The sequence below is a fragment of the Lathamus discolor genome, chromosome 10 (genome assembly GCF_037157495.1).
Source record: "Lathamus discolor isolate bLatDis1 chromosome 10, bLatDis1.hap1, whole genome shotgun sequence".
Lineage (NCBI taxonomy): Eukaryota > Metazoa > Chordata > Aves > Psittaciformes > Psittacidae > Lathamus > Lathamus discolor.
In genome coordinates, this window is record NC_088893.1 from 6155974 (window position 1) to 6181834 (window position 25861).

General features: G+C 50.0%; 2 protein-coding genes across 4 annotated transcripts; one reads left to right on the forward strand and one right to left on the reverse strand.

Annotated features, from left to right (window-relative positions):
• Positions 1 to 231: 231 nt before the first annotated feature.
• ECSCR (endothelial cell surface expressed chemotaxis and apoptosis regulator) lies at positions 232 to 18151 on the reverse strand. The gene is made up of 11 exons (XM_065690778.1): positions 17997 to 18151; positions 9039 to 9080; positions 8551 to 8601; positions 7690 to 7803; positions 7133 to 7180; positions 5213 to 5287; positions 4501 to 4599; positions 3165 to 3263; positions 2528 to 2564; positions 1106 to 1205; positions 232 to 566 (listed from the first exon to the last, which is right to left on the reverse strand). The coding sequence occupies exons 1-11, from the start codon at positions 18052 to 18054 to the stop codon at positions 558 to 560; spliced, it is 732 nt and encodes a 243-aa protein (XP_065546850.1). The 5' UTR covers positions 18055 to 18151; the 3' UTR covers positions 232 to 557.
• An 865-nt stretch (positions 18152 to 19016) lies between these two features.
• Positions 19017 to 22398, forward strand: SMIM33 (small integral membrane protein 33). Of its 3 annotated transcripts, none has more exons than XM_065690457.1 (2): positions 19017 to 19398; positions 20786 to 22398. In XM_065690457.1, the coding sequence occupies exons 1-2, from the start codon at positions 19340 to 19342 to the stop codon at positions 21207 to 21209; spliced, it is 483 nt and encodes a 160-aa protein (XP_065546529.1). In that variant the 5' UTR covers positions 19017 to 19339; the 3' UTR covers positions 21210 to 22398. The 3 variants fall into 3 exon arrangements, with proteins under 3 accessions (XP_065546529.1, XP_065546528.1, XP_065546530.1); XM_065690456.1 differs by lacking the exon at positions 19017 to 19398 and adding an exon at positions 19844 to 20116; XM_065690458.1 differs by lacking the exon at positions 19017 to 19398 and adding an exon at positions 20160 to 20194.
• The last annotated feature ends 3463 nt before the right edge of the window (positions 22399 to 25861 follow it).

Sequence of the window (25861 nt, forward strand, 5' to 3'; positions counted from 1 at the left end):
GAAGCCTGTGAGTTAGGTGGATATGGTCATCCCCACCACTGTGGGGACAATGAGGGCATGAGGATAAGGGGCTTGGAGCAGTTGTGCTGGAATTTGACACAGCACTTGGTCATTTAAGTCCCATTAGGCCTCCAGCTTCATATCATGCTGTTCTAGTGCAGGGGTTTGACTGAGTGTGGGGCTGGACTGATTGACAAGCCTGTGACTGGCTTGCACAGACTACAAAGGCCATTCATCTAAGGCAGCAGTTTATTGGTGAAGTAGATGGTGCCTTGGTGGTTCTTGCTGCTGGAATAATCTGAGTGTTGAAGGCATATAAAAAAATAGATATCGACCACTGAGTGTGGCAGGCTGTAACTGGAGAAAGCCCTTAGACCCCAGGTGGGGAAGCTATGTGGGATGCTACTGTACATGTATTGATCAGAAAGGACATAATAATTTATATGTAAGTCCACTCTTGCACTTTCCTAAAGATAAAAAAAACCCTAAAAACATAATAAAAAGAACCTAGAAAGTCATCACTGGTTGTGTCAGCTTCAAGCTCTGGGCTCTTGGCTTCATAGCACCTACAAAAAGAGCAAAACAGTGCATCAGCAGTCTGTTTGCGCTGCAAAAGAAGTTAAGCAGTTTGTTCTTTCAAACTCCATCCCAGCTTTAAAATGACTGAAAATGATGTGAATGACTTGTGTGGAATGAGTCTGAGGGTACAGGTGGGGCTGTGCTTCAGCATCTCCTGTGGGGGAGGAGTGGGTCAGCTTGGACTAGAGGGTGAGACCTTGATTTCTCAAAGGCTAGCTTAGTTACCTCTTCATTTAAAGGCAGATTCCTCTGCCTTTGGTGGCTGTCCCTAGGGGATGGCATCTATATACATGAGGTATACTTGATGCCTTGAGTTCAGACAGCTTGGATAGACCTGGAATAGGTACCCAGACTTTTCACCGCTCACTAGAACCAGTTTGGACCTTTAGGGGTTTGATGGTAGCTGGGTTTTATTATCCTTCTGAAGGAATAAGAGAACAAAGAAATACCTCAAGGGCATGTTCTTATCTAGCAAGAGAAATAATCCCCAGCTAACTCTCTAAAAAGCAAGGCTTAGAAGGGAAACCTTTTCTGATGGTGGGTAACTTATGCTGTTGTTCATGTTGATGTTCTTCATGGAGATCAGGGTGATGCTGTTATCCTTCTGGCTTGTGCCTGCTGAGCAGCTGTCAAGAAGAGAAGGCAGCATTAACCACTCTGGAAAATGAGGGGGGAAGCTTCTTTGTGCCCAGCTGGAGGCAAGCAGGCCTAGTGCATGGGACCAGGGCTGACTTGCCCTTCCCTTTGAGCTGCTGTCCTGATTCAGGCCTGTCCTTAGTGCCAGATTTCCCATCCCCATCTGAACACAGGTTTGGAGATCTCTGGGGTAACAAGCAGTGCTTTGAGGCAAATCTGGATGTGGTGCTGGTTTGCCCTGCAGGAAGCACCGTTGTCACCTGTGTCACTGCTTGTAAGCAGAATCAGTTCAGCCATTTGGATCTGGTAGTCAGTGACTCAGCTATTACCAGAACTGGAACAAAAGGAAACATCACTGTGTCCTTGTGTCCTACACCCTTGAGTTTATTTGTCATTCAAGGGGAGCCCTGGGTATTTTTATATCTGCTGCTGCTCATGGATTGCAGTATCTCTCTTTACGAGTCACAAGTGTCAGGAAGGTGAAATTCTCCTTTTTTCCCTACCCTGAGGGCTGGGATATGCATTTAGTGCAGTGGAGACTGGATGACTTTGGGGATTAGGGTGCCCTTGGGAGCATAGTTCTCTGATATGTGCTGCCTCAGTGGCCTCAGATCGCTTAGATCGCAGTCATTAAGGGTATTTGGAAACTGTTGATACAAATTTGGCACCTAAATACTTCAGGACTTTGCTCCTTGTGTTCCTTGCCTCTTGCCAGAGCAGAGTTTATTACTTTGGTAGGAAACAGTCAGTTGGAAAAGTAGGAACAACATGTTTTAATCCCTTCCAGCTCTTCCTTCCTGCTCCTTTCTCGCATGTAGCCTCTTCTTTGGTAGCAGGGATGGACCATGTGGTTCAGATGGACTGTCCTCCACTTGATACTTCTCTTTCAAAGGTCTCTGGATTGGGGCCCCGTTATCCTGCACTTGCTAGATAACAGTAATAGGTGTCTTGGAAGATATTTCTGGGGATCTGATTTCATCTCATAGTGGCTGCTTTAAGATCCAGAAACCCAGCTTTGGACTTTAAGTCTGTATCTAGGCGAAGGAAGACAAGCAAACTGCTTTTGGAAGGTGCTGAGTCTTCACAGATAACAGTGCAGCTTTGAAATGAGGCCCCTAAATCTTGAACTATCAAAGTGCTATCAAACTAGGTGCTATCAAAGCTGATTTTGGGGTTTTTACCTCTTTCAAAGATGTCTTGAAATGCTTCTTTCCACATGAAATAACCAAAGCGGACACTTTTCTGTGCTAAAAGTAGGTCTAGAATAAAATAGGCACTTTCAATAGAATATGACTAGTGTGAGCAGCCTTACCTCTCTGATACCATGGATGTTCCTGGTTTCTGTTTGTCTGGAGGGAGAAAAGCAGTTGGTGATGGACAGGTGAGAAACAGCTAAGCAATAAAGTAAGTAAGTTATACTGAATCACGTACAGGGTTATAAATGAAATCCAAATGAGATTAAAGACACCATGGGGGATACTTGGGAGTTGGTTAGAGAGAATTCTTCAACTAATGTGACACATGGGCAGGATTGAAAGCTTTGGTGCCTGTACAGTCAAATCTAGGATCCTTTGGTCTTTGGCAGTTATTAGCCTTGCTGTGGAGCAGCCTTGCCCTCTAGTGGGCACTGCTGATTGGGAAATGGAATTCCTAGGGAAAAGGAGAGTATGAAACTCCGTGATTTTTGGCTGGAAGAGCTGCTCACCTTTGCAAATCTGCACATTTAACTGCAGCAAACTTCAGGCTGTTTGCTCGTGCAGATGGGTCTGGGCTGGGACTCTAAAGAGGTGGTCACACCACATTCCTAACTGCTGAATCTGTGTTCCGCTTTGGCTTCAAAACCTCAGCTGTGTGTAAGCTTTTTAAAAGCATCTTTTAGGAATTGCCAAATCCACATGAAAAATGATGACTTTTTGATTAGGGAAAGACAGATCACCCCAGGTAAATACCTTCTGAGTCCTTTGAGCGGTTACACTTAAACCTCAGGCTGACCACGCTGACCAGAATGATCACAACCACTATCAGGATAACGATGAAGCTGATGACACCTGGGGATGCAGAAAGGACTGTTGGTCATTGATATCACAACGTGCCTGTCCTTGGCTTCTGAGTAGCAGAGAGACTTTGACTGTCTTCAAAACTTGGGTAGGGAATCAGTGTTGTTATTAAAATGAGCAATGGTAGTAGTTAATAGAGAAGTAAATAGTCACTACAGCAAATAGCTTTATCCTCTTGTGTTATAGCCTCAAAGGGCTTCTGATTACTGAATTGGTAAGGCAGTGCCAGAAGGGCAGAAGTCAGCTGATTACACTGGGGATTGACTGGAGTCAGTATATCCCTACTACAGTTGGTAAATCTTATCCTAAAGGTGTATAAAGTCAGATAAATATGTAATGTAATAGGGAGAGACAAGCTAAAGACTGTGAACGATGTTATTTGTCTAATAAACCACTGTTTAAGTCCAGATCTGATGCTGATGTCAGGCCTCAATAAATCAAACTTATCTTTGCACGTGAATCTTGTGCTGTTAAGATTGCTTTAGGACTTCTTGTGGCTTCCCTTAGAAGATACAAGCAAATGATACTTCTGAAGTCAACACTAGACCGTTAAAATGCTTCTGAAATAACACGTTTTTCCTTTAGTATGATATAAATGAGTAAATTGGCTTTTTTGCTCATCTTTATGGAGAAGGGGAACAGTATAGGCCAAGACAGAATGGGTCTCTTAAATCTACTCTGTGTCCTATCTTCAAATCTATTGCCAGGTTAAGGTATGGCATCTCTTGTTCCATCCTTCAACAGTCTGAAGCATGTGGAAGATTGGACTGCTTCCTGCCAAGCAGGGTGCAGATACACAAGGGAAGGCAGGAAGGCAGGGTGGGAATGAAGGGTAAAAATAATATGGCTAAGCTTCCAGGCAGGCACTGTATTTATTCTAGGCCTTGTCAGGGGAACCAAGGCATATAGGATGATTTGTGCCCAGGTCTTGCCCTAACAGGGAGCTGAGGCAAACACTGGTGCTGAGAGCAAGATCTCAAACTCGGGTGTAGCTGTGATGGACTTCCAAGTTGTCTGTCCCTTGTATACTGGGCATGACTGTTATTTATTAGGTGCTTTATTGCCTGCTGGTGACAAGTGTTTCTTGATGGTTGTACCCTGAAGACTCCAGGATCAGGCATAACTGTGGAGTTATCTTGAGGGAAGCATCTTTGAAGATGGGTGTCCAAACCAGCGTGGCCTGGTGAAAGAGACCCCTCTCCTCTCCTCAGGTTGCACAAGACCTTACCGAAAGCTGCCACTGTCAGTGGGGATTTGTCATCTGTTGGAGTGGGCACAGGCAGGTAGCCAGAGGACATTGGTGTTGGGGTGACTGGATTTGAGGTGCCTGCAAGAGAGGGAAAAAGGAAGCTTTATGTGAAAGGCTTTCTTCATGGTTGGGAAGAGGATTCCTAGCAGTGCTAGAGGACCTAACTCATGCTTGAGGAGAATAATGATGGATCCTGACCAGCCGCATCCATGTTAACAGTAAAGTGACCAAGACCTGGGTGGGAGTTAAGCTGCCTTGGTGTGGCCCCTTTTGTGAACAAACTGAGAACCTCCACAGGGTTTTCTGCAGGGTCCCCAGTAAGGAATCATGAAATAGCACTGGTTGGAAGAGATCTTCAAAGGTCATCTAGTTCCAGCCCCCTTCAGGAACCTGAGCATGAAACCATTCTATGATTCTATGTGTTTTTGTGGAGAGTTTATCCCATCTCCTTCCTGTTACAACCTTTTGCCATAGGGCACCTTTCCTGATGTAAATCACAACCACTGCTCCCAGGCTCAACAGGTTGCCCTAAAGTGCTGCTTCTGTGGAGCTTTGCAGGTTTTCAAGTGCTAAATGCGATGAAGAGCATCTCTCAGGTACTTGCTGGCTGTTCACCATGCTGCCCTGAAGACAGTATGATGGGCTTGCTCTTGGCTATGTAAAGGGCTATAAAGTATCTAGTGGTAATTACCTCTCTGTGAGAGAGTGGAGGAAGCACCTTGAGTTACTGATGCTGTGGTACTCTTGCTTCTCGTGGGCTCTTGACCTGCATAGAGAAACACGGAATGTGAGTCTTGTCCTTGGGCACCATCTCATAACCAAAAGAATTAATGGGCATGCTGGAGAGGAGAATGGATTCATAGTGTTGCTGGCAATATCTGAGAATATATGGAGCTCATAATCAGGCTCCAACCTTCCCACTATTTTCCATGTCCAAATAGAAACTCAGGGAACCAAAATTCAAATACCCTTGTATTAACTCATCAGGTTCTGTGGCCCCTGATGCAGTTTTGGGGCAGAGAGAGCAACTGAATACTGAGAGAGTGAATTGGGAAGGTTATAGATCTGCTATTGCTCATTAACACAGATTTTGGGGAAGAAATTCTGCAGAATATGGGTGTGAATTGACTGTTCAGCTTGCCCTTTCACTTGGAATTAGTGGATATACTGTCCTGTGTTACCTAGAAGTAATGAAGCTAGTTTGAGTTACACCATCTGTGGCAGTGTAGAGGTTGGTTTGAGCAAGGACTTCAGTTCTCAGTGGGATAAACTGGCTAGTATGAGGCTGTTTGGGTTGTGCCAGCTGCTTCCAGTGCCTCTGCAAGCAAATGTAAAGCTAGCCTGTGTGTCTCCTACAGAGAGAAAAAAAAGTCCTTGTTGCCTCCTGGATGTGTGTGTAACTGCCAGATTGTCTGCATGGACCTTATTTAACAGCTACAGGCCCTGTCAGGAGACTAAAAATGATACTTGAATGTTTCAGAAGATCATCTGTAGGTCAAGTAGGATCTTCTTTCCTCCTTTCCTGTCCCCATTTCTCAACAGCAGCATTGGCCAAATGTATGTGATGCCTGGAGAAGTGTGAAGCAGCTTCTGGCGCTGCACCAGGCACAGTGTGCAGCTGAACTGGGGTTCCTGGCTTGCACAAAGCCTCACTGTTTTGGAATGCAACTTTGCCAAAAGTCAGAAGGAAAAAGGGAAGTGCTATGTAAAGGGGAAAGGGTATGCAGTAACACATCTAACTAGCTCAGAAACCACGTGGAGCAGACCAGCCCTGAGAAACAGGGGCTGCTGCTGTATGGTTTTTTCACCATTCATCAAACCTTGTGTTTCATTCTGGAATTGTTCTTCTCGCCACAGTTGATGGGCAGAAGCTGTGGTTTGCCGAGTCTGATATGGATACCCCATCCCTGGGAAATGATGGGTCTCACACAACAGGCGATCTCACTTTTGGAAGCATATGTATAGTCAAAGATGTATGGGGCTTCTCAGGTATAAAGCAGGGTTATAATTAATAGCAGTCTGCTCTGCTGCAAGGGGCTATTGGCTCGGCTGGGCACAGGCATGCTGGTTGGACATCTGTGCAGGCAGAGCTGACCATGGGTTTTTAACCTTGCTTGTGTTGGAGAAGATCTGAGAGGGGCTTGGAGGGGCAGAACACTTTGTCTTGACCACTGCAGGTTTTTTTGGCTGAATCTTTAATGGGGAATCAGCTCCATTGGCAAATTCCAGTCTTCCCCTCCCTTGGATTCTGCTCTTATTCTGAGAAAGCTTTCACTGAATGCTCAAGTTTTTTTTTTTTTCTTACAGTTTGGGTTAAGCAAAATGTCAAAAGCAAAACTATTATTTTTAGAAGGATGTTAAACGGGCTCCCTTTTCTAAACATAGATCAGTCTTTCAGCTGTTCAAGTTCATCCCAGGTGAAAGATGTTAAGTGCACTTGGTCCTCTGTTTTATCACTGCTTGTAGGGATACCAGACATGATTTTGGGTGTTACTGATTGCTCAACCTCAAGCTAGACTAGTGCTGAGGTAACCTACACCACATGAGCCAGGTAAGTTACTTGCCATGAAATGATCTAAACTTACTGTTACTCTATAAAAGGACAAAGTACCTTGAGATGATGAAGTTGCTGTGCTTCTGCTTCCAGTAGACTTTTCATCTGGGTAAAGAAAACATGGGAAAAGGAGAATTAACTCTTGAAGCTGCTACTGATTGTGCTATGGAAAGCTGTTTGGTTTCTATAGACTAAAAAAAGCTTTGTCTGCATGAGGCTTCCCCTCCATACAAGTGTCAAGATGTCCAGCTAGCAAGCTGTGCAGTTATTTTGGAGAGTGTACATGGGAGGTGAGCTTGGGAGAAGTCTGCTGGGGAGCCTGTAGCTCCTCCACAAACTATTACCTGGTGAAGCATGATCTGGCTCTTCTGATATGGGCTTGCTGAGTAGCTGCCATGTCTAGGTAACACTTCTGTCCAGCCCCATGCATCTGGGGAGCTGGAGTGTCCCCATGCATCTGGGGAGTCTTTGCTCAGATTAAAAATTGCTGCTACTGAATTAAGTAGCATATCATGGACTAGCCCAGTCTTTTTGATGCCTCCAGTTTTGCTTGGGTAAAGAGGGATACACAAGCGGGTCCTACCTGAGCAAAATTTAGAGCTTTCCATGCTTACCTTGCACAGTCGATGTCAGCAGTGGTGTCGTGAAGGAAGAGGACTTGGCTGTAGGAGTCGGACCCACAGAGGTGAGATTCAAGTCAGTTGGTGGTGGTGATTTTACTGAAGGCCCTGTAGAGGAAGCATAGTGTTACTTGAGAGGGTTCTGCTCACCTCAAGCTCTACTCAGAAACAGCTTGGAGTGGGGCATGGCTATTGCAAAGAGTCCTCAAGCTCCTTGGGAGCTATGGATAGTTGCTAGGAAAGCATGGGCAGATTTCCTTGTGTAGAGAAGGAAATAGCCTTTGTCCTGCTCAGAGTCAGGGATCTCTTGTGTTTTGGCATTAGCTTTTGATTTTTTAGTGTATGGAGATGCTGAGCTCACAGAGCTCAGGAGACATGCGGAGAAAGTCTCCATTTTGCCACTGTTTTTTTCCTGCTTTGAAGATGAAGGTGTTTTTATCACTGGACACTGGCTGCTGGGTCCTGATGTATTTGCTTGCTTGTTATCTGAAATACTAACTCCTGTGTTTTGTTTCATGGAGAGTCTCTTAAGCACAGATAATTCAGCTCGGGAAGCTCTGCCATCTTCCTCAACCTGCTACTCAAAGCTCCGTAGCATGAACATGATCCAGAACAACATATGGGAGGGGTGGGGGTGATGGTGGTGTGTGTGGTACCTTGATCCCTCTAGGGTGAGCTGGCTGGGTCAGAAGCCCTTATATCACAAAATTTCCTTCTTCCCCACCACTGTTCTCATCTAACCTGCTGCTGCACAGCCCCATCTATTGCTGGATAGCCCAGCCAGGCTGAAGGTCAGAACAGTTACAAGCCAGGATGCCCCTGAGCCACATTCTGAGGTCTCCAGGTGAGCATTACCTGAGGTATGGTTCTTTACTTCAGGGCTGTTTGTTGTTGATTGGGATTGACCTGTAACACAAGCAGAGAGATATGGAGGTGACTTCTATGCATGCTTCTTGTTAGCGGGTTCCCTATGGGGAGAGCTGAAGGATGGGCCAGAAAGGGGCTGTTGTAGACAGTGACAGCTGAAAGGGTGATGGGAAGGAGAGGTTTTGTCACTGGTGTGGGTACAGGGACATGTGGATAAGGGGACCTTGGCTCTGGGGATCCATGGAAGAGAGTGTGTTAACTGTTAAGAAACAGGCATGGTGGCTTCCATGGCCCCTGGAGATCTGGGGGTGGTGAATGATAAGTGGGGCAGGCAGAGGTGGGCAATGCAGGGTCCTTGGAGAATGTCCTTCAGTGGGTGGGAGTTCCTGTTTAGGGGTGCTCTATTTGCATCCCCACATGGGCATAAGCATCCCCATCCAAATAGACATATAAGCAGATCACATCCCAGGAGGTACCTGTAACATCTTGGACAGAGGACTCTGTGGAGGCTGTAGTACCTGCAATGAAAGAATAAGAGCATTAGCAGAGCTAATCTGTGACTGTCACTAATGCACTGGTGTTCTTGCTGGTTGTATGGTTTGGGTTTTCCTCGCCTTCTGTAGTATTAACTTTAAAATACATGATTTCCCCAAAAGCATTAGCAAAGAAGTAGTAGCAAATACTGAGTGCAAAATTGCGAGGTTCTGAATAAATTAGGACTGGAGTTTATTCAGCCAGGATAAATGCCCTCCTCCCCAGATGGAGCAGGACCCTTCAAGGAGATGTCATCTTCTGCTACAGGGGAAATGCAAGGCCATATTAAATCAGTGGGGTCGTTTGCCCCCAATAAGCCAGGGATGGGGCATCCATAACCTCTCTGGGCAGCCTGTGCCAGTGCCTTACCACCTGCATCATCCCATTTCTTACCAGGAGCCAGTGTGGGTGATGAGCTTTGTGGTAGGTCACTGTGCTGTAGGTGTCTGAAAGAGGTCATTTGACTGCCCTGGCAGTGGTGTGTATCTGGGATGAGATCTTCAGCATCCAGCATATGTGGGTTATCAGGGCTTGGCTCAGAGCTCACCCCTTGGGACTGTCTGGGTGTAGTGAGCTCCTGATTGATCTCATTCTTCTCATCTAAGTGCATTGGAGCTGTAATTGTTTTTTTGTCTGAGGCTTTATGACAATGATCCCAGCCAAACAGGAACCAAAACAGTGTGTAAACAGCAGTGAATACATTATAAAACATGGCCTCTTTCCAGATAGGATTTGGCTGTGAAAACCAGACCTGACTTTTCAGACCTTTCCCATACTTTTCTTTTCTGGCTTACTAGCCAGGCAGAACTGTCTAGTTTAGTTGATGAGAGACAAGGCATGATCAAATCTTTAATTACAGAGACAGGAAGGGACTGATTTGTTTTCTAAATCCATTTGGAACAGGCCCAGAAAACAAGGACTTTTAACTGCAGCAAGGAAAAGGGAGGCTGGGCAATAGGAAATTGACTTAATGTAAAGATAGTGAATTGCTGGGAGTGATTGTGTAGGAGAATTGTAGGATATCCTTCTCCACAGGGTTTGAAGGACATGTTAATGAGCATCACTTCAGTAACATAGACAGGTTTATGGGTAGATGTAACTTCACTTGCTAAATCAACTAATATAATGGAGACAAAGATCTTTCAGGGCACAGTTGCCCTTTTTAAAGAGGTAGAGAAGCTCTTTTTGAGGGAGGGGGATGTATCCCTGTTGCCTGGGAGGCTGTTGGCACTGCTGCCTCCCCAGTGCCCAGCATGTGATCACTTGGGGTGTTTCCATTGATACTGAGAGTTTGCCGAGTTTTCTTTGTCACTGGGCTTCCTCTTCTTAAATAGCATTAAAACTCAATTTCTGGACGTTGGTTTCCTAATGCCATAGGATATTCTATACATTCAGCACAAAACATAACATGCTGAGACCATCGTAGGAGCCAATATCCTCTAGCAGCTGCCAAACTCCAACAGCTCCTCTTTCTCCTAAATTCTCTTGCAGAAGCCATTGTCTTGTTTTCCCATGAGAAGTAGCTGCTTGTAACAGATTTTCTTCTTGAAATTATCACAGGTGCTTTTTTTTTAGTGTACATGGCACATAAAAGCATCCAGAATTGCTCAAGAAAGAGCTATTGTCTACACGTAGGCTTTGTCAAAGGAAAAGGGGAATAAAGGTGCTGGGCTGGCTGCTTATTCCACTATTTTTGGTGCCATTGAGGAGAAATCTGGGAGCTTGAACAGAGCCTCTAGGGATGGGAAAAAGCTGAGGGCAAGGAACATTGGCCTGTATGGCCATCCCTGGTGGGGCTTATCCCATGGGCTAGCTCCAGTATTCCTGGCGCTAGGGCTAAAGGAAGAGGCTCGTGCTCAACACTTTCTTCCCCCGCAGCTCAGCCCTTCACTGCAGGTCACACCAGAGCACTGGCTCATTGGAGTTCTCCCTTTGCAAAACTAAACCTGGGGGTTATTGTGAGTAAGATTAAAAAGCACGATTTCTGAACTAGCTGATCCTAAGGTCCTTTCCAACCCTAACTATTCTATGATTCTATGATGAGTTCTTGAGGTTCACCTGGCCAAGTATGTACTCACCATTGTTTGCCACATTTGAGCTTTGCTGTGAAGAGGCCAAGGGATGGATTCCTAGAGGTGGATCATAGAGTTCCCTCTTTTGGCACTTTACTTGGGCATAAATGGCCCTGGCTTCTCTAATCACAACCACTGTTATTTCAAAGTGGAGCAGGTCTGGCTCTGACTTCTGGCCACTGCTGCTTGTTATGCCTGCCTTGCCAACTCAAATAATCAAAAGCTCTATTCTATTAGGTGTTTTCTTTTGGTGAGGGTGCTTAGCATCCTGGTGGACTAACACGGGAGGGGGATATACGTGTGCAAAGCAGGAAGAGACACGAGCCATGTCGTGGGGCTGGGCAGCAGGATGGGTACCAACAGTGCCACGCGTCACGGCTCCCTGCAGACGTCCCCTGGGGACTCTCGTGCAAACAGGGCTGGAAACCATTTCCTCCCAGTGCTGCTGCCAGCACAGCCCCTGCTCCCATCCACGGCGGGCCCTGGCTGTATAAACAGCTAACAATAATAACCGGGATGCAGCCAGCGCAGCTGGAATTGCTATAAACATCAAAGCCATTCAAAGGATTTGCCATTGAGCATAAGTATGGCCAAGATATTTGTTGCTTGTTTGAGTGCAAGTGATTTATAGCTGGGTCATGCAGTTCTAGGTGGAGACGGGGAGTTTGTAGAGGGATTTATGATGGGAAGCACAGCTTTCTGCTCTTGCTGGAATGGGAAGATCCTGATTATTGGGACTGGTCTTGTTCAACGTCTTTGTTGGTGACATGGGCAGTGGGATTGAGTGCGCCCTCAGCAAGTTGCCAATGACACCAAGCTGTGTGGTTCGGTTGATACGCTGGAGGGAAGGGATGCCATCCAGAGGGACCTTGACACGCTTGTGAGGTGGGCTGATGCCAACCTTATGAAGTTCAACCATGACAAGTGCAAGGTCCTACACCTGGGTCAGAGCAATCCCAGGCACAGCTACAGATTGGAGAAGGATTTGGGGGTGTTGGTCAATGAGAAAATGAACATGAGCCGGCTTCAGTGTGCGCTCACAGCCCAGAAAGCCAACCGTATCCTGGGCTGCATCCAAAGGAGCATGACCAGCAGGTCGAAGGAGGTGATCCTGCCCCTCTACTCTGCTCTCATGAGACCTCACCTGGAGCATTGTGTGCAGTTCTGGTGTCCTCAACATAAAAAGGACATGGAACTGTTGGAACAAGTCCAGAGGAGGCCACGAGGATGATCAAGGGACTGGAGCACCTCCCGTATGAAGACAGGCTGAGGAAGTTGGGGCTGTTCAGCCTGGAGAAGAGAAGGCTGCATGGAGACCTCATAGCAGCCTTCCAGTACCTGAAGGGGGCCTATATGGATGCTGGGGAGGGACTCTTCATTAGGGGCTGTAGTGGTAGGACAAGGGGTAACGGGTTAAAACTTAAACAGGGGAAGTTTAGATTTGGTATAAGGAGGAATTTCTTTACTGTAAGGGCGGTGAGGCACTGGAATGGGTTGCCCAGGGAAGCTGTGAATGCTCCATCCCTTGCGGTGTTCAAGGCCAGGTTGGACAGAGCCTTGGGTGACATGGTTTAGTGTGAGATGTCCCTGCCTATGGCAGGGGTGTTGGAACTAGATGGTCCTAAGGTCCTTTCCAACCCTAACTATTCTATGATTCTATTATTCTATGATTATGCACAGGGCTGTACAGGAGTGTATCAGAGCAGCAGATGCATTTCAGCTCCAACTTGGTGCTAGCTGCTTTTGGATTATTTTTTCCATAGGATGAGCAGGGGAATGTTGGATTTCTGTTACTTGTAGTAGTTCCATGAGATCAGATGTGAGTGTTAGAGCAGGGAGGCCTTTCCGCGGGGCCTTCTCTCACAGTGATGTTTCCAGAGCTCACCCCGCTTGCTCCTCAGCACAAAAAGAGAATGATGTAAACCAGCAGAAAGGTGAATTTTAGGTATTTCTGCTATGGTGTTTTTCTTGGCAATTATAGACTTTTAAAGCATGGTTTCTCCAGCTGCAGACCAAAGAGAAGCACTGACATTTAAACCCCCAAACATTGTCAGAGCCTCTGTAGCAGCACTGCTGTAGCAGAGACCTGGGCCAGCTCTTTAGAATGCTTCAGCAAGGTTTGAATCCAGCTTTGGGAGGGCTTGTGCTGTCCAGTCTGTGCTCATAGAGGGATGGAGCTGCAGGGGACATCTCTGGCATAAGTATGAAGGTGCAAGGCCTGGGTCTGGTCCTGTCCTCTCAGAACTGGTGATGGATAGGAACCATCTGCCTCAATGATGTATAATCCTGGACTTGTATTGCTCTTGTGTTCCCTGGCAGTGCTGGGAGGAGCTGCGGTGATGTTCTACGTTGCATGGCAGGGAGCTGCAGATGCCTTGCTGTACAACCTCTGCTTGCAGGTCATATGAACACATGCTTTCAGAAAAGAGACCCAGCAGCCTAAAACCAGACTTTTCAACTCACTTCTGTCAAATGACCCATGACAGAAACACACCAACTGCTTAAAACAGGGGCAGCTGTTTCCTGGGTGAAACACAGCAGCTGTGGAAACAACAGAGAGCAGCAACACCCAATTCTTAGGGCTTTCACAGGAAAAAAGAACCCTGTATTAGAAACGTGGAAAACAGAGAGCTTTGCAGAAGCCTAGGTCCCATTTTATGAAGTGCCTAAAAAAGCTGCCTCTGCCTTAAGGGTCGTGCAGCAGATAAGGTGGGAACTGTGAGGGAGAGAGAAGAAGTGTTGTAATGCAGGCTGGATAACTGACAGCCGCAATCAGATCCCAGATCCGCAGAGGTATTTAAGAATCTAATTCCCAAGTAACACAGGGGGGGTGGGAGCTTGCTGCCAAGTGGTTCTGAATTGTAATGACTTGGCCAAGGTGTTATGGAAAGTTTAAAGAGCCAGGAATGAAACCCGGATCTCATCAGCAATTAAAATCAATCTCAGCCTTCCTGTGTTCCTCCTCAAGGGCAGTGCCCAGGCCTGAGCATCCTCTGGGAGCATCATGCTCTGTGCTCCTCTCTGGTGAGCTCTGCTGGAAGCAGGTCTTAGAGGAAGTCAATTAAAAAACGCTTGAATGTAGAAAACAAGCCAGGAGACAAACAGTGTGAGGAACTGCATGTATGGAGTGGGCTCTGCCACCATATCATGTGTGGTGAGGTCTGGTTTCTCCATTAAAAGTGGTTGCTTATGGAAGAGCAAGGCAGCATGGCTTTTCTCCTGGCTGCACCATCGCTGCTCCATGGTGTCTAGAGAGGAAACACTGGCTCTACCAGGCTGCTTCACAGCTACTTCATGATTCCAGTTTCCTGTGTAACCTGCTTGTTTTAGAGTTCTGGGTTTGCTGCTGCTCTTTCTAGTGCTTGTGGTGTGGGTCCTGAACTTCTGCCTGTGCTGCTCCTTGGGTTTGACACCGAGTCTGGAGTTTCAGAGGAGGAAATCACTCCATAAAATCCCAGACTGGTTTGGGTTGGAAGGGGTTTTAAAGCTCATTCAGTTCCAACCCCTGCCATGGGCAGGGACCCCTTCCACTGGAGCAGCTTGCTCTGAGCCCCTGTGTCCAACCTGACCTTGAGCACTGCCAGGGATGGGGCAGCCACAGCTTCTCTGGGCACCCTGTGCCAGCGCCTCAGCACCCTCACAGGGAAGAGTTTCTGCCTAAGAGCTCATCTCAGTCTCCCCTCTGGAAGGTTAAAGCCATTCCCCTTGGCCTGTCCCTGCAGGCCCTTGGCCAAGCCCTTCTTCAGATTTCCTGCAGCCCCTTTAGGCCCTGGAGCTGCTCTAAGGTCTCCCCTTAAGGACCCTTCTCTTCTCCAGGCTGACCCAGCCCAGCTCTCTCAGCCTGGCTCCAGAGCAGAGCTGCTCCAGCCCTCGCAGCAGCTCTGTGCCTGAGACCAGCAAACCCTGAATCTCAGGTACTGGGCTCCAAGGCACTGGTTTCTTACCAGCAACAGGTAAGAAGTTTCTCCCTAAGCTGTGAAATCCACCTGCCAGCAAGGCAGAGCCATTGAACCACATCCCTGGTGTTTTCAGGTTTGTAGCATTTTCATGAGCTACTGGCATTAGCAGCAAAGTCTCCTGGAACCGTTCATATATCCGAACACCACCTCAGCCAAGAGGCACTGGAGGGGACTTTGATCCTTTCTGCTGTGCTAGGATGATGCAGCTGAAAGGCAAAACCAGCACTCCCAAAACCCATAACTATGAGAAAGCCCAAAAGGGGGGTTCCTCCTTCTTGTGGTGGTTTGGTCGTGCTGAGTGGGCTCCTCTCAGTAATGGGGAGTAATGAGACCACCTAGCTGAGGTACTACGCAGGATAAAGATCTCCCTTTTCCAGCCTTGGGCTTAAGCCCACACCTTGTTTTTGCCAGCAGTTCCTGGCATTCCTGGTGTTGGGTTACCAGCACCATCCCCTCCAAGGACACCTGGTGTTGACTCATGTATTGTAAATGGGATGTAATTCCTGGAAACCATCCCTGGCTGCTTCAGTCAGGTTTGCAGCGTCATCTGTGGGGTTTTGTGTTACTAGAAGGGAGCAGTTTGTTATGTGAGCAAACATTTCTCTTAACCACCTCCTGCTTTCCCTTCCTTGTTCACCACGTCAGGGTTGCGTTGGCCTCTCCTTTGGCCAAGGCATCAGCTTCAGGATGCACTGGATGCCCCGGCTGAAGGATGGGAGTACTCTATCTGGAAGCTCTTCTGATAGCTGAAGGTCTGGCCTTTAGCTGCACCCCATTTTGATTAGATCAAATATATATATTGGAATGCATACCTGGTTTTGATATGCTGTGCTTCTCATGGCATTATCCATTCACTGGCTGTAGCACAGCCAGTAAGGAGAACAGTGGGAAAATCATGCTGGGTTCTCATCAGCTTGGAGAAGGAATTTTTCAGTGGAATTCTTTTGTCTGGAAAATGCCTGCCCATTGTAATGGAAACGATTCATAGGAAGAGGTTTGTTTGGACAAAATTACTGTTAAGTGTTTGTGGGGGAGGGAGACCAGGTTGGGAATGTTGCGAACCTTCCCACTTGGGCAATTTCACAGGAACAGGATTTGAACCTTCCTTTGGAAGTAACTGTGAGAGCTTAGAAGTTGAAATGGAGTGCTAATAAATTCATTAATAAATTAATGAACAAAATTAAGACAAGAAACCCCTAACAACAACAGCAACAAGGTCTGTGTGGGAACAGGCAGGTATTAGTTTCCAGCCAAAGCAAATTCTGTCTCTTCCTGCACTCTGCTTGGGTGCAGGGAGACCCCTGAGCAGTTCTGAGGTCCTTCATTCCCTTCTCCAGCTGCCTATGTGTTGGGGAACCAGTGTCATCACTGGCCCTGCCTCTTCCCCCTTTGCTAAGCCTTGCCTTGCCTAGAAGCTTTCCCCTGAAGTGCTACACCCCCTTAGTGCCTTTGATATAAAATTACATGTACAATTAAAAAAGCCATTTCAGACCTGTTGGATCAATGCAAAAAAACAAGTGAGACAGCATACGTGATGGGTGGGGGGAAGGATGGTGATTGTGATTGAAGCCAGAGAGGTGCAACTGCAGCATCCATGGATCCACAGCAAGCGCCAGCACTGTGTTATCATCTGTAGGACCCTGTTGGGGTCCAGCACTGGCTGCCAGGCACACATTTGGTGAGAACAGCCTCTGCCCCAGGAGTTCAAGCAGAGTGCAGAGGACAAAATGATGCCCTCAGGACCAAGGATGGAGGATGGCATCCCTTCCACGTGATGCTGCAGCAGCCAGGGTCCTGCACTGGCAGGGGGCTGGATCTCAACCTGATGCAGAGAAGGTGCCTGACCACCCCTGGGCATTCCTGCCCCACACCAACCATCCCGATTAGCTTCAAGAGGAAAAATAGCATTTAGGGCAGGCATTAAGGAGTGTCACAGTATGGCCAAGGGGCCTCAAAGCACTTTGTTTCATACCAGGCGTAGTTCACCCCCCTGCTGAAGCCGGCAGTATTGCCCTCTAATGAAGGGAGGAATTTTCCAATCCATGTGCTGTTACTGCTCAGAATTACACAGCTACTGACTGAATTGGTTTCTACATTCTCTGCCTTTTAAAGCTGCCATTATTACCAGCACAGCAGCTGTAATCCATAGGCAACTTGTATGGTTTAATGATAAAAACTTTGGATTGGAGACACATTATTTGTTAAGTGCTTGTCTATTAGAATCAGTGATGCTGTTTCAGCCTCTATTCCTTTGAATGTGTTTCAGCTCCCAGCTACTACAGCTGTCAGCAAAGCAAGAGGTGCCTGATGATGCAGGAAAAAACAACCTGTCACCCTTCAGAGCAGGAAACCCATTCCGTCATCCCAAACCACGACTCACGTGGGAAAGAGAACTTAAAGCACAGTTATCACAAAGGAGCAGGGTTATTACAGTAAGGACAAGGTATGGTCTGTATGAGTCCTGCAGATGGGTTTTGTATTTATATTGATGAGAGGAAAAATTAAAATGGGTCAAGGAAAAAAGGTTATTGAAGAAAACAACATCCTGTACATTTAAATGTTGTAACTTCTGTCAGATAAGGGTCAAGTCACTTAGAACAAAATGCCTTGGCATCACAAAACACAGCAGAAACACTCCTTTTGTTAACCAGGGCACAAGTTGTTTCATTCCAGTGCTTCCAAATAAACCCTGTAACCCTGCTACAGCCACACTTTTCCCATCAGCCTGACCCCTGCCACCCCTGAATCTAAAGCCTGAGCTTTCCCATGGCAGCTACTACACATTCAAAACTCTGGCAGTTCCCTTTGGTGCCCCCCATGAAGCCGGGCACCCCAAATCCACCCATGCAGCTCCTGAGGAGCACCTCACCTCGGAACAGCACGCAGCCAAACAGCCAGAGGAGTGGATGAAAGGACGGAGCCAGCATCTTCTCTGTTGCTTGTGGCTGTGCAGCCCTGCTGAGGCTCTGTCCATGCCGGGAGGGACAAGAGGGTGAGGAGCAATTTGCCTGCCTGGGCTGACTCTCGCAGAGCTTCCTGTTAAAGAATAGAAGGAAACGGGCTGAATCCACAGGGGAACTGTGTTTTTTAGCCCATTATGGTCGGAGAGGATGTGAGACATCGCTTGCCGATGCAAAGGAAACCTCACCATCAGTTGGTGGGGGGATTCAGCTCTTGTAGTGGGGGAGAACAGTGGCATAGTGGGTCTGCCCTGCCTTGGGCCTTGGCAGCTGCCTTGTGGTGCTTGGGGTTTTTGGGAGATGCTTTGTTTGATGCCACATGCCCTGTACCTCCCTGTGCAGCTCCAGTGAGTCTGGGCACCAGGATGTTCTGGGTTTGGGATGCTGACTCTGGGATGCTGTTTTCCAGGTGGCAGCAGCATCCTTCCCTGCACGCAACACTTTGTCTTATCCTAATCCCAGTTCCTTGCCAAGAGGAGAAACTGGGAAACTGGGCCATTTCTGCCCCCCATCCAGCCTAAGCGATTTGGGGCATTTGGTTTCTTATCCCCAGCCTTCCAATGCACTTGCCTCTGCACATCCTGTTTATCCCATGCTGGCACAGGTTGAACTTCGGAGGTAAACAAGTTGCCCTGGGTTAGATGTAAATGGGTGTCTGGGGGGAGGAGAAGGGTCTTGGTGTCCCCGCTTGGGAAAAGTGCCTGTGTCCACCTGGCTTGGAGGGTCTGTGCGGGTGTTGAGGGTGCAAATCCACAGCACTGTGTCTGCTGGCTCGAGGGGCTGCTCCAGCCCCTGGAAAGCTGCAGAGCCTCAGCTGAGGGTGATGGAGCTAATCCTTTACTGCATGCAGCACATCGGGGGGCGGAGGGGGATGATCTATGCTGCTGGCAATGTCTTCACTTTCCATGGCTGGGAGAAGGCAGCAGGAGTGAAGGGAGAGATCTGTGTCCTGTGCAGCACCTTGTATTTCAGTGGGTCTCCTCAAACACCTCCAAACCCACAAGCAAACCATCAGGCCAAAAGCAGGCAGCATCCCACAGCAGGTTTGCCTTTACAAAACCTCTGTCAGCAGCGTCCCCCATCATTTTCTCTCTCCCTGGCACAGATGTGATGCTCAGAGATTATGCTGTAGATTAAGGTTTTACTGAATCCTGAAATGAGTGCAGATTCCCAGAAGCTCTAATATGCGGGCAAATCTCTTCTGGATGCTGGGCTGTATGGGGGAAGAGGCATTTCCCACCCCATCCTCTCCATGTGCAGGGAAGACAAAGCCCTTATATTCACCCCAGCTTGTCTGCTGAGAGCCTCCAGGTAAGAGCACTGTTGTTTGGGGATGGTAAGATGGGGAGACACATTTTGTAATGGCTGAAACACTGGACGATCCATCTTTTCTACTCTGAGATGTGCTCAGGGTCACTTCAGGTGGCAGAGGGCCTGGACCAGCACAGCATCCCTACTTGCATGCAGGGATAGATGATGCCACGCTTGAAGGCATCCTTGCGAGCTTGTGTGCGGGGAGAGATGTGTGAGCACTGCCTTGGCACTGGCTGCTGCTGTGACCCTGAGCAGGTCCCAGTGTCCAGAGCTGCCCCATGGGCTCACCCCGCTACTGAAATGGTCCTTCCACAGCAGCAGGATCCCCAGGCAGAAAGAACCAACCCTGGAGCTGCCCCATTCTTCGGGGTGAGCACCCTTCCGGCCCCGAGCGCTGTGTGGGTGCTCCGTGGGGCTGTGCAGAGCTCACGAGCAGGAGGTTCTGCACCACCCCACCTTTCACACAGGCAAGGAGGGAGGTTTCCTGCGGCGGCGGGGCCTTTCTGCCCGCACAAAGGGCCCTTGTCTGGCAGCGGGAGAGGAGGGGTTTTCCGGCCGTGGGTGCGCTGTGCCGTGGGAGGGGGCGCGGCGCTGATGTGGCACCGGGCCGGGTGGCAGTGACCCGGAGCACCCGCGGGATGAGCCGCTGCCTCCTCCTCCGCACCGGGGACTCCCGGGGGGTGCGGGGCCCGGGCGTGACGTGGCAGCTGCCGAGGTGAGTCTGCTCGTACCTAACCCGCAACCACCCGGAGGCTCGGCTGCCCTCGGCGTCCCACGCAGCAGGGACACCGCGGTACCACTGCGGGGCTGGGGAGGGCTCTTCCTCCCTGCTTCCCTCCCTGCTCCCCTCCCTGCTTTTCCCCCTACCCATGCTGGCTTCCATGGGGTTCTGTGCCTGTGGCAGGGGATGCCTCGCGGTGTTTTGGTGAGGTTGGGTCCCTGTAGGGTTTGGGTTTGGATGAGCACTGTGGGGCTGGCGGTGAAGAGGGGAGGGTGAAAAACCATGTACACGAGGCCCTTGGTGACATGGTTTAGTGGTGGAGTTTTGAGTGCTGGGGGAATGGTTGGACTTTGATGATCTTAAAGGTTTTTCCAGCCTGGTTTAGTCTATGAGTCTGTGAGGCTGTGGAGAAGGAAGAGCCCCCCACTGAAGGTGTCCAGGTTGAGGGGATGCAGAGCATCACTCCCAGCTGAGCATGTCCATGGCAGCATCCTACAACCGCACATAAACTGATCCCATCCCACAGACACTTACAGCACCACCCCATTCCCTGGCAGCTGCAGGTGCAAGAGGGAGCTGCTGACTCGAGGGCAGGACACCAGGACATCAGCCGGCCTCTGCTCAGCGGTCACCCTGTTTCCACCCCGTTTTTCCCTGCTCCAGGTCAGCCTGCTCAGCCATGAACACCTCCGCTCCCAGCAGCCAGCTGAGGCAGCCTGAGCCCCAGGACATGGCCGCCTTCACCCCCATCACCATCGTCAGGAGCGTGACGAAGAAGTCAGATGCCCTGCCCATGATCTCAGTGATCGTCCTCATCTTCGTGCTCCTGGCCGTCTTCATCATCATCGTGGTGCACTATGGCCCGCACCTCCGCACCGTGCAGATCACCCTGTACCACGAGCCCATGCCGCAGGACATGGACAACGGCGTGCACCTCACAGACTGGAGGAAGCTGGGCTCCCAGAAGAAGCTGCCTGCCCAGCCCTGCCCGTGGGACCTGGCCGGTGTGAGCTGCCAGTGCTCCTGCAAGCACCACCTCACCTGCGGGAGCGCAGAGCCCAATGTCATCGAGATCACGTACCTGTGATGGGCCACCTGGGCAGGACTGGGGGGACCGTGTCCCGTGGGATGAGCAGTGACTGGGATGTTGGCTTAGCCCGAGACTCACCGGTTCCTGCTCCCCAGGACTGTGTCTCTCCCCTGGCAGGCTCAGTGAGGGGCTGAGTGTCACTGTGCTGACCCATCATCAGCCCCCACAAGTCCAGCCTTGGGGTGCTGCTGTCCCCAGGCCAGGCTCTGGGGCTGGGTCAGCCTACATGGAACAGCATTAGCATCTCTTCTGGTTTTTCTCGCCCTAGTTTTACCTGTCCCACGCTGTCTGGGAGTGGCCGGGAGAGCTCTTGGTCCTTGTCCCAGCTGAGGATCTCTGGGCCTGTGCTCATCCCCTTGGCAGGAGCTGGAAGTTGCATCACCTTGGAATTGCTTTCCAGCTTAAAGATGTTTCCACATGCACAGTGTCCTCATTACACCATTTCTACAGCAAAGGAAAGCCTCCAGCCCCTCTTTTTCCCCCTGCCACTGCCCCTTTCCCTCTGTTGGAGGGGTGAAACACTGTCCTCTCTCCAGCAAAGAGCCAGAAGAGTGGAGGTGGCTCCTGAACCCATGATGGTGTTTCCACAGAGGAGCCAGCAGCAGAGGACAATGTGTCTGGTCCCCCTCTGGGAGCAGGTGAGAGAAGAGGAGGCACAGGATAAGCAAGAGAGGTGGTGATGGCACATTGGGCACCCCTTGCAGCTGGCTGAACATCTGGAGGCGTTGGCACTGGTAGAGGAGCATGTGCATCTCTGGGCAGAGCCTGCAGCATCTCTGTGCTCAGTGGCAAGGATAAGGAGACCTGAGCTCATCTTCACTGTGGTCGCCTTCATTGTCCCCTTCACTGTGTGCTGTCTCTGTGCCAAGGGAAGCAGGGACCTGGCAACTGGATCCAGTGTTGGAAGCAGCGGGGCACATCCCATCTGAGGAGGGAGCGATGGCAGGGCTGGCACAGCCAGAAAAGGCAGACCCACGTTGTCCTGGGCTGCATCCCTGGCACAGATCCCTCTGTGTGCTGCTGGATGAGAAATGAGGTCATTTACCTGTTCCTCTGGACACCGGAGGTATTTCTGACAGAGCAGCTGCTCCAGCCTCCTTCCTCTTGCTTATTTTAAAGCCAAGCAGTAGCTGGACTTGTTGGGAAATTCTGGTCTCTACAATAAACTTAATTTATATTAATTCTGGGGCGGTGTTTTCTGGTTTGATTTTTCCCCTTTTGTTTTCCAGAGGTGACAGTGCATTACCAGCTTTTCCACGCCTCTGTTAGGGGAAATAAGGTGTGTCATTTCCATTGGAAATCATTGCACGTCCCACCTCCCTCTGTGTGTTAACAGGGGGCTTATCTTTTAACGTATGCCTTCCTGATTAGCAAGCACCACCTGGAGAGCCGAACACCTTGCAGGGGCATCTCTGAATAACACCTGTAGCTCCATAGAATCCCAGACCAGTTTGTGTTGAAGGGACCTTAAAGCTCATCCAGTTCCAATCCCTGCCGTGGGCAGGGACACCTTCCACTGGAGCAGCTTGCTTGAAGCTCATTCCTATCCCTACAGGACTGCAGGGGGGGTCTCCTCAGGGTGCAGCAGAGGGGCAGGATCCCCTCCCTGAGCTGCTGCTCACCCTCTGGGGGTGCAGCCCAGCACAGGGGGGGTTCTGGGCTCAAGCGCACACTGAAGCCGGGTCACGGGTAGCTTCTCATTGACCAACACCCCCAAGTCCTTCTCCTCAGGGCTGCTCCATTCAGTCTCCCCCAGCCTCTGTTTGTGCCTGAGATTGCCCTGACCCATGTGCAGGACCTTGCACTTGGCCTTGTTGAACTCCATGAGGTTCGCAGGGTCCCACCTCTGCAGCCTGTCCAGGTCCCTCTGGATCCCATCCCTTCCCTCCAGTGTGTCACTGCACCACACAGCTCGGCGTGAAAATCCCGGCTGCGATAACCCAGCTGCTCCCCCACTGCAAGCGGGGGGGCTCAGTCCAAGAGCTTAAGCAACCCGCTCGCACGCTGCGCGCTGCGGCACCCAGACCGGCCACACCGTGTCTCCGGGACCCTGCCTGCGCCCTGACCTGGGGTCGCGGTCAGGGGAACCGGTGGGGTCATCGCCCAGCTCTTGCCCTTGTCGCATTTCAGATCTGGGAGCAGGCTGGTTCAAGGCAAAGCCTTTGCTTGCAGAAGCAGGAGCTTGCAGAGCAGCTGAAGGACAAGCACAGCGGGGAAACATTGTGTTTGCAAAGGAAAGATTAAAAATGTCTAAATATTAATAATGAGAAAGATAAAATGGGTGATTATCAGCAGAACTCATTGATTTGCAGCCGCTGGGGACTCGTAATAGTCTGATTTATGTTGCAGCGTGCTGTGTCCTAGATCTATCACTTGCACAGAGAGGGAGCTGGGGAAACCCCACTGGTGCAGAGCGCTTTGCCAGTGCTCAGGGGCTCCGGGGTGTCAAACTAAAAGCAAATAAAGGTGGCAGCGAATGTAGTGCTGTTGGGGATCCAGTTTCCCCACAGATCTGAACCTTTCAGCCCAGTACAGGAGCCGTCAGTGGCCCCTTCTTCATAGAATGGTTTGGGTTGCAGGGACCCCCTGCCACGGGCAGGGACCCCTTCCACTGGAGCAGCTTGCTCCAAGCCCCTGTGTCCAACCTGGCCTTGAGCACTGCCAGGGATGGGGCAGCCACAGCTTCTCTCCTTCTATGTGACCTTTTCTGAATATATCTCATATTGAAGTCCTGGCCTTAGGAATTTTCCCATGTATTTCATTTGCAAACTTGCTGTTATAAGCAAGTGCCAGTCATTTGCAGCTTTCTCGTCCAGAAGAACACCAAAGGTGACTCCTCAACTCTGCTCCTCATTGCTTTCTCCTATACAAACCCGCATCATTGTTACAGATTCTCCTCTCTCGCAGTTGGCCAGCTCTGCTGCTCTCTGCTTATAGGGTTGCTCTTTGCCACTGTCAGAGAAGTCATTCGGGCCCTGGAGTGGCAGAGGCTGTGCATGCAAATTCCCATAACAGTGTCACTCTATTCAAACACCAAGCTCATCCCAATTTATTTCACTTGTAACTTGCTTCCTCTCCTTAACAATAATCTTTCTCATATGAGCTCAGAGCAACAATAACCCTCCTTATCACAGCCTCTGCACAGGGGAGTGCTGGAGCGCAGTGAGACAGAGCTGGCACAGACTTTGCAGATAGTTGCTTTCCTCAAAGCCCGATTTGCTGCTTTTGGAAGCTTCTAAAAGCAGCAGCAATGAAGTCTCTAATCAGGGTGCTCACCTGCTGCAGGGCAGCACCTACATAACCCCTGCAGAGGCACACAGCTCCCAGGGGCATTCAGCAGGGACGCAGCTGGGGTTGTAGGATGCTCCTGATGCTGCAGGGTTGCCTGGAATTGAGGGGTGCATCAGGTGAGGATGAAGGGAGCTGAGGCATCACCCAGAACCTCCCTGCAGTGCTGAGACCTGTACCGGGACCCTTGCACTGGGGTGGGGGTGGTCCCAGCCCCTCTCGTCGGGGCTCGGTGTCTCTGCCCGTAGGACCGCAGGGCCGGCGGTGGAGCAGCAGTGGGCTCTGGTGGTAGAGGCAGCCAACTGCACGCTGCGCAGCGCCGAGCGGGGGGGATGCCGCCCGCCTCCCTCCAGCTTTGGGGTTGGTTGGAGGGATGCGGCTCGTTCGGGCCCCCCCAGGGGCAAGGAGGGCATTGCTGGAGGAGGCTACAAGGAGACACAGCGGGAGCTTTGCTGTGATGGAGGATGAGCGCCCCAGCCAAAAGGGACCTGGCTGGGGTGGGAGGCGGAGTAGCTTGACCCAGTGTTACCTGCTGGTTGCCTGCAGATGAGCACAGGGTGAGCCAGGCCCCTCTTGCAGCCCTTTGCCTCCTGGCTGTTTGGTGTGAGAGGGTGAATCGTTTCCTTCCTCCTGAGAAAGGTCCCCCCAAAGCCTCCTCAATCCCTGCAGGTCCTGGGCCACCTTGTGCACCTGCACCCAGCTCCTGAAGCACTGACTGCGCAGAGATGGGTTAAAGAAAGGCTTTTTCTTGCTGGAAAGAGAGTGACACGTGTACAGAAGCAATGCCTGGCTTAAGAGGGCTGAACACTGGGACAACTGAACATGAGCCTGGGTTGGGAAGAAGCAGCCAGGCTTTTCCCTGCTCCGTGTAGGATTTGCAGCCACCCTCCTGCTGAGGATGGTGCCCTGAGGTACAGAGCTGGGAGAGAGCATCCACCTTGGGGAGCATCCTGTTGTCCATCTCTGTGTCCTGACCCTCCAACACCATTTCCCACCCCATGGAGCAGAATGAGACAAGTCCTGCTCCCCTGGTAAGCTCTGAGCATCCTGATGAGGCCAAATCTTGGTGTGTCTTCAGTCATCCTCATTTTGAGCTCTTCTTCTGATGTTGGTTTCTCATTATTGGCTTTGAATTAAGTTCTTTCTCACTTTCATGTTGCCAGTGCCCCTGCTGCTGGTGAGCAGTGCAGCCCCTGGCTCCCAGCTAGCACCAAACCAACCCACAATGACAAACAGCATTTGAAGACCTCCAGCGGTGCTGAGGACCTCAGAATAATGTGGTGGGGCTGCTGCATGCCCTGTGATGGATGGGGAGTGTGTGGTGCACCCAGGACAGCTCTGCACCCCTTCAAGGTTGGGGT

What these genes read in the sequence shown, in the direction of transcription:
- ECSCR (XM_065690778.1), bottom strand. Translation starts at nt 18,054, where the DNA reads ATGCTGGCTCCGTCCTTTCATCCACTCCTCTGGCTGTTTGGCTGCGTG. An exon ending in AGTAAAGAACCATACCTCAG is followed by an intron (nt 7,804 to 8,550) that starts GTAATGCTCACC and finishes CTTCCTCTACAG; the next exon opens with GGCCTTCAGTAAAATCACCA. An exon ending in CTCCACTCTCTCACAGAGAG is followed by an intron (nt 4,600 to 5,212) that starts GTAATTACCACT and finishes CCTCTCTTGCAG; the next exon opens with GCACCTCAAATCCAGTCACC.
- SMIM33 (XM_065690456.1), top strand. Translation starts at nt 20,040, where the DNA reads ATGAGCCGCTGCCTCCTCCTCCGCACCGGGGACTCCCGGGGGGTGCGG. An exon ending in GTGACGTGGCAGCTGCCGAG is followed by an intron (nt 20,117 to 20,785) that starts GTGAGTCTGCTC and finishes TCCCTGCTCCAG; the next exon opens with GTCAGCCTGCTCAGCCATGA.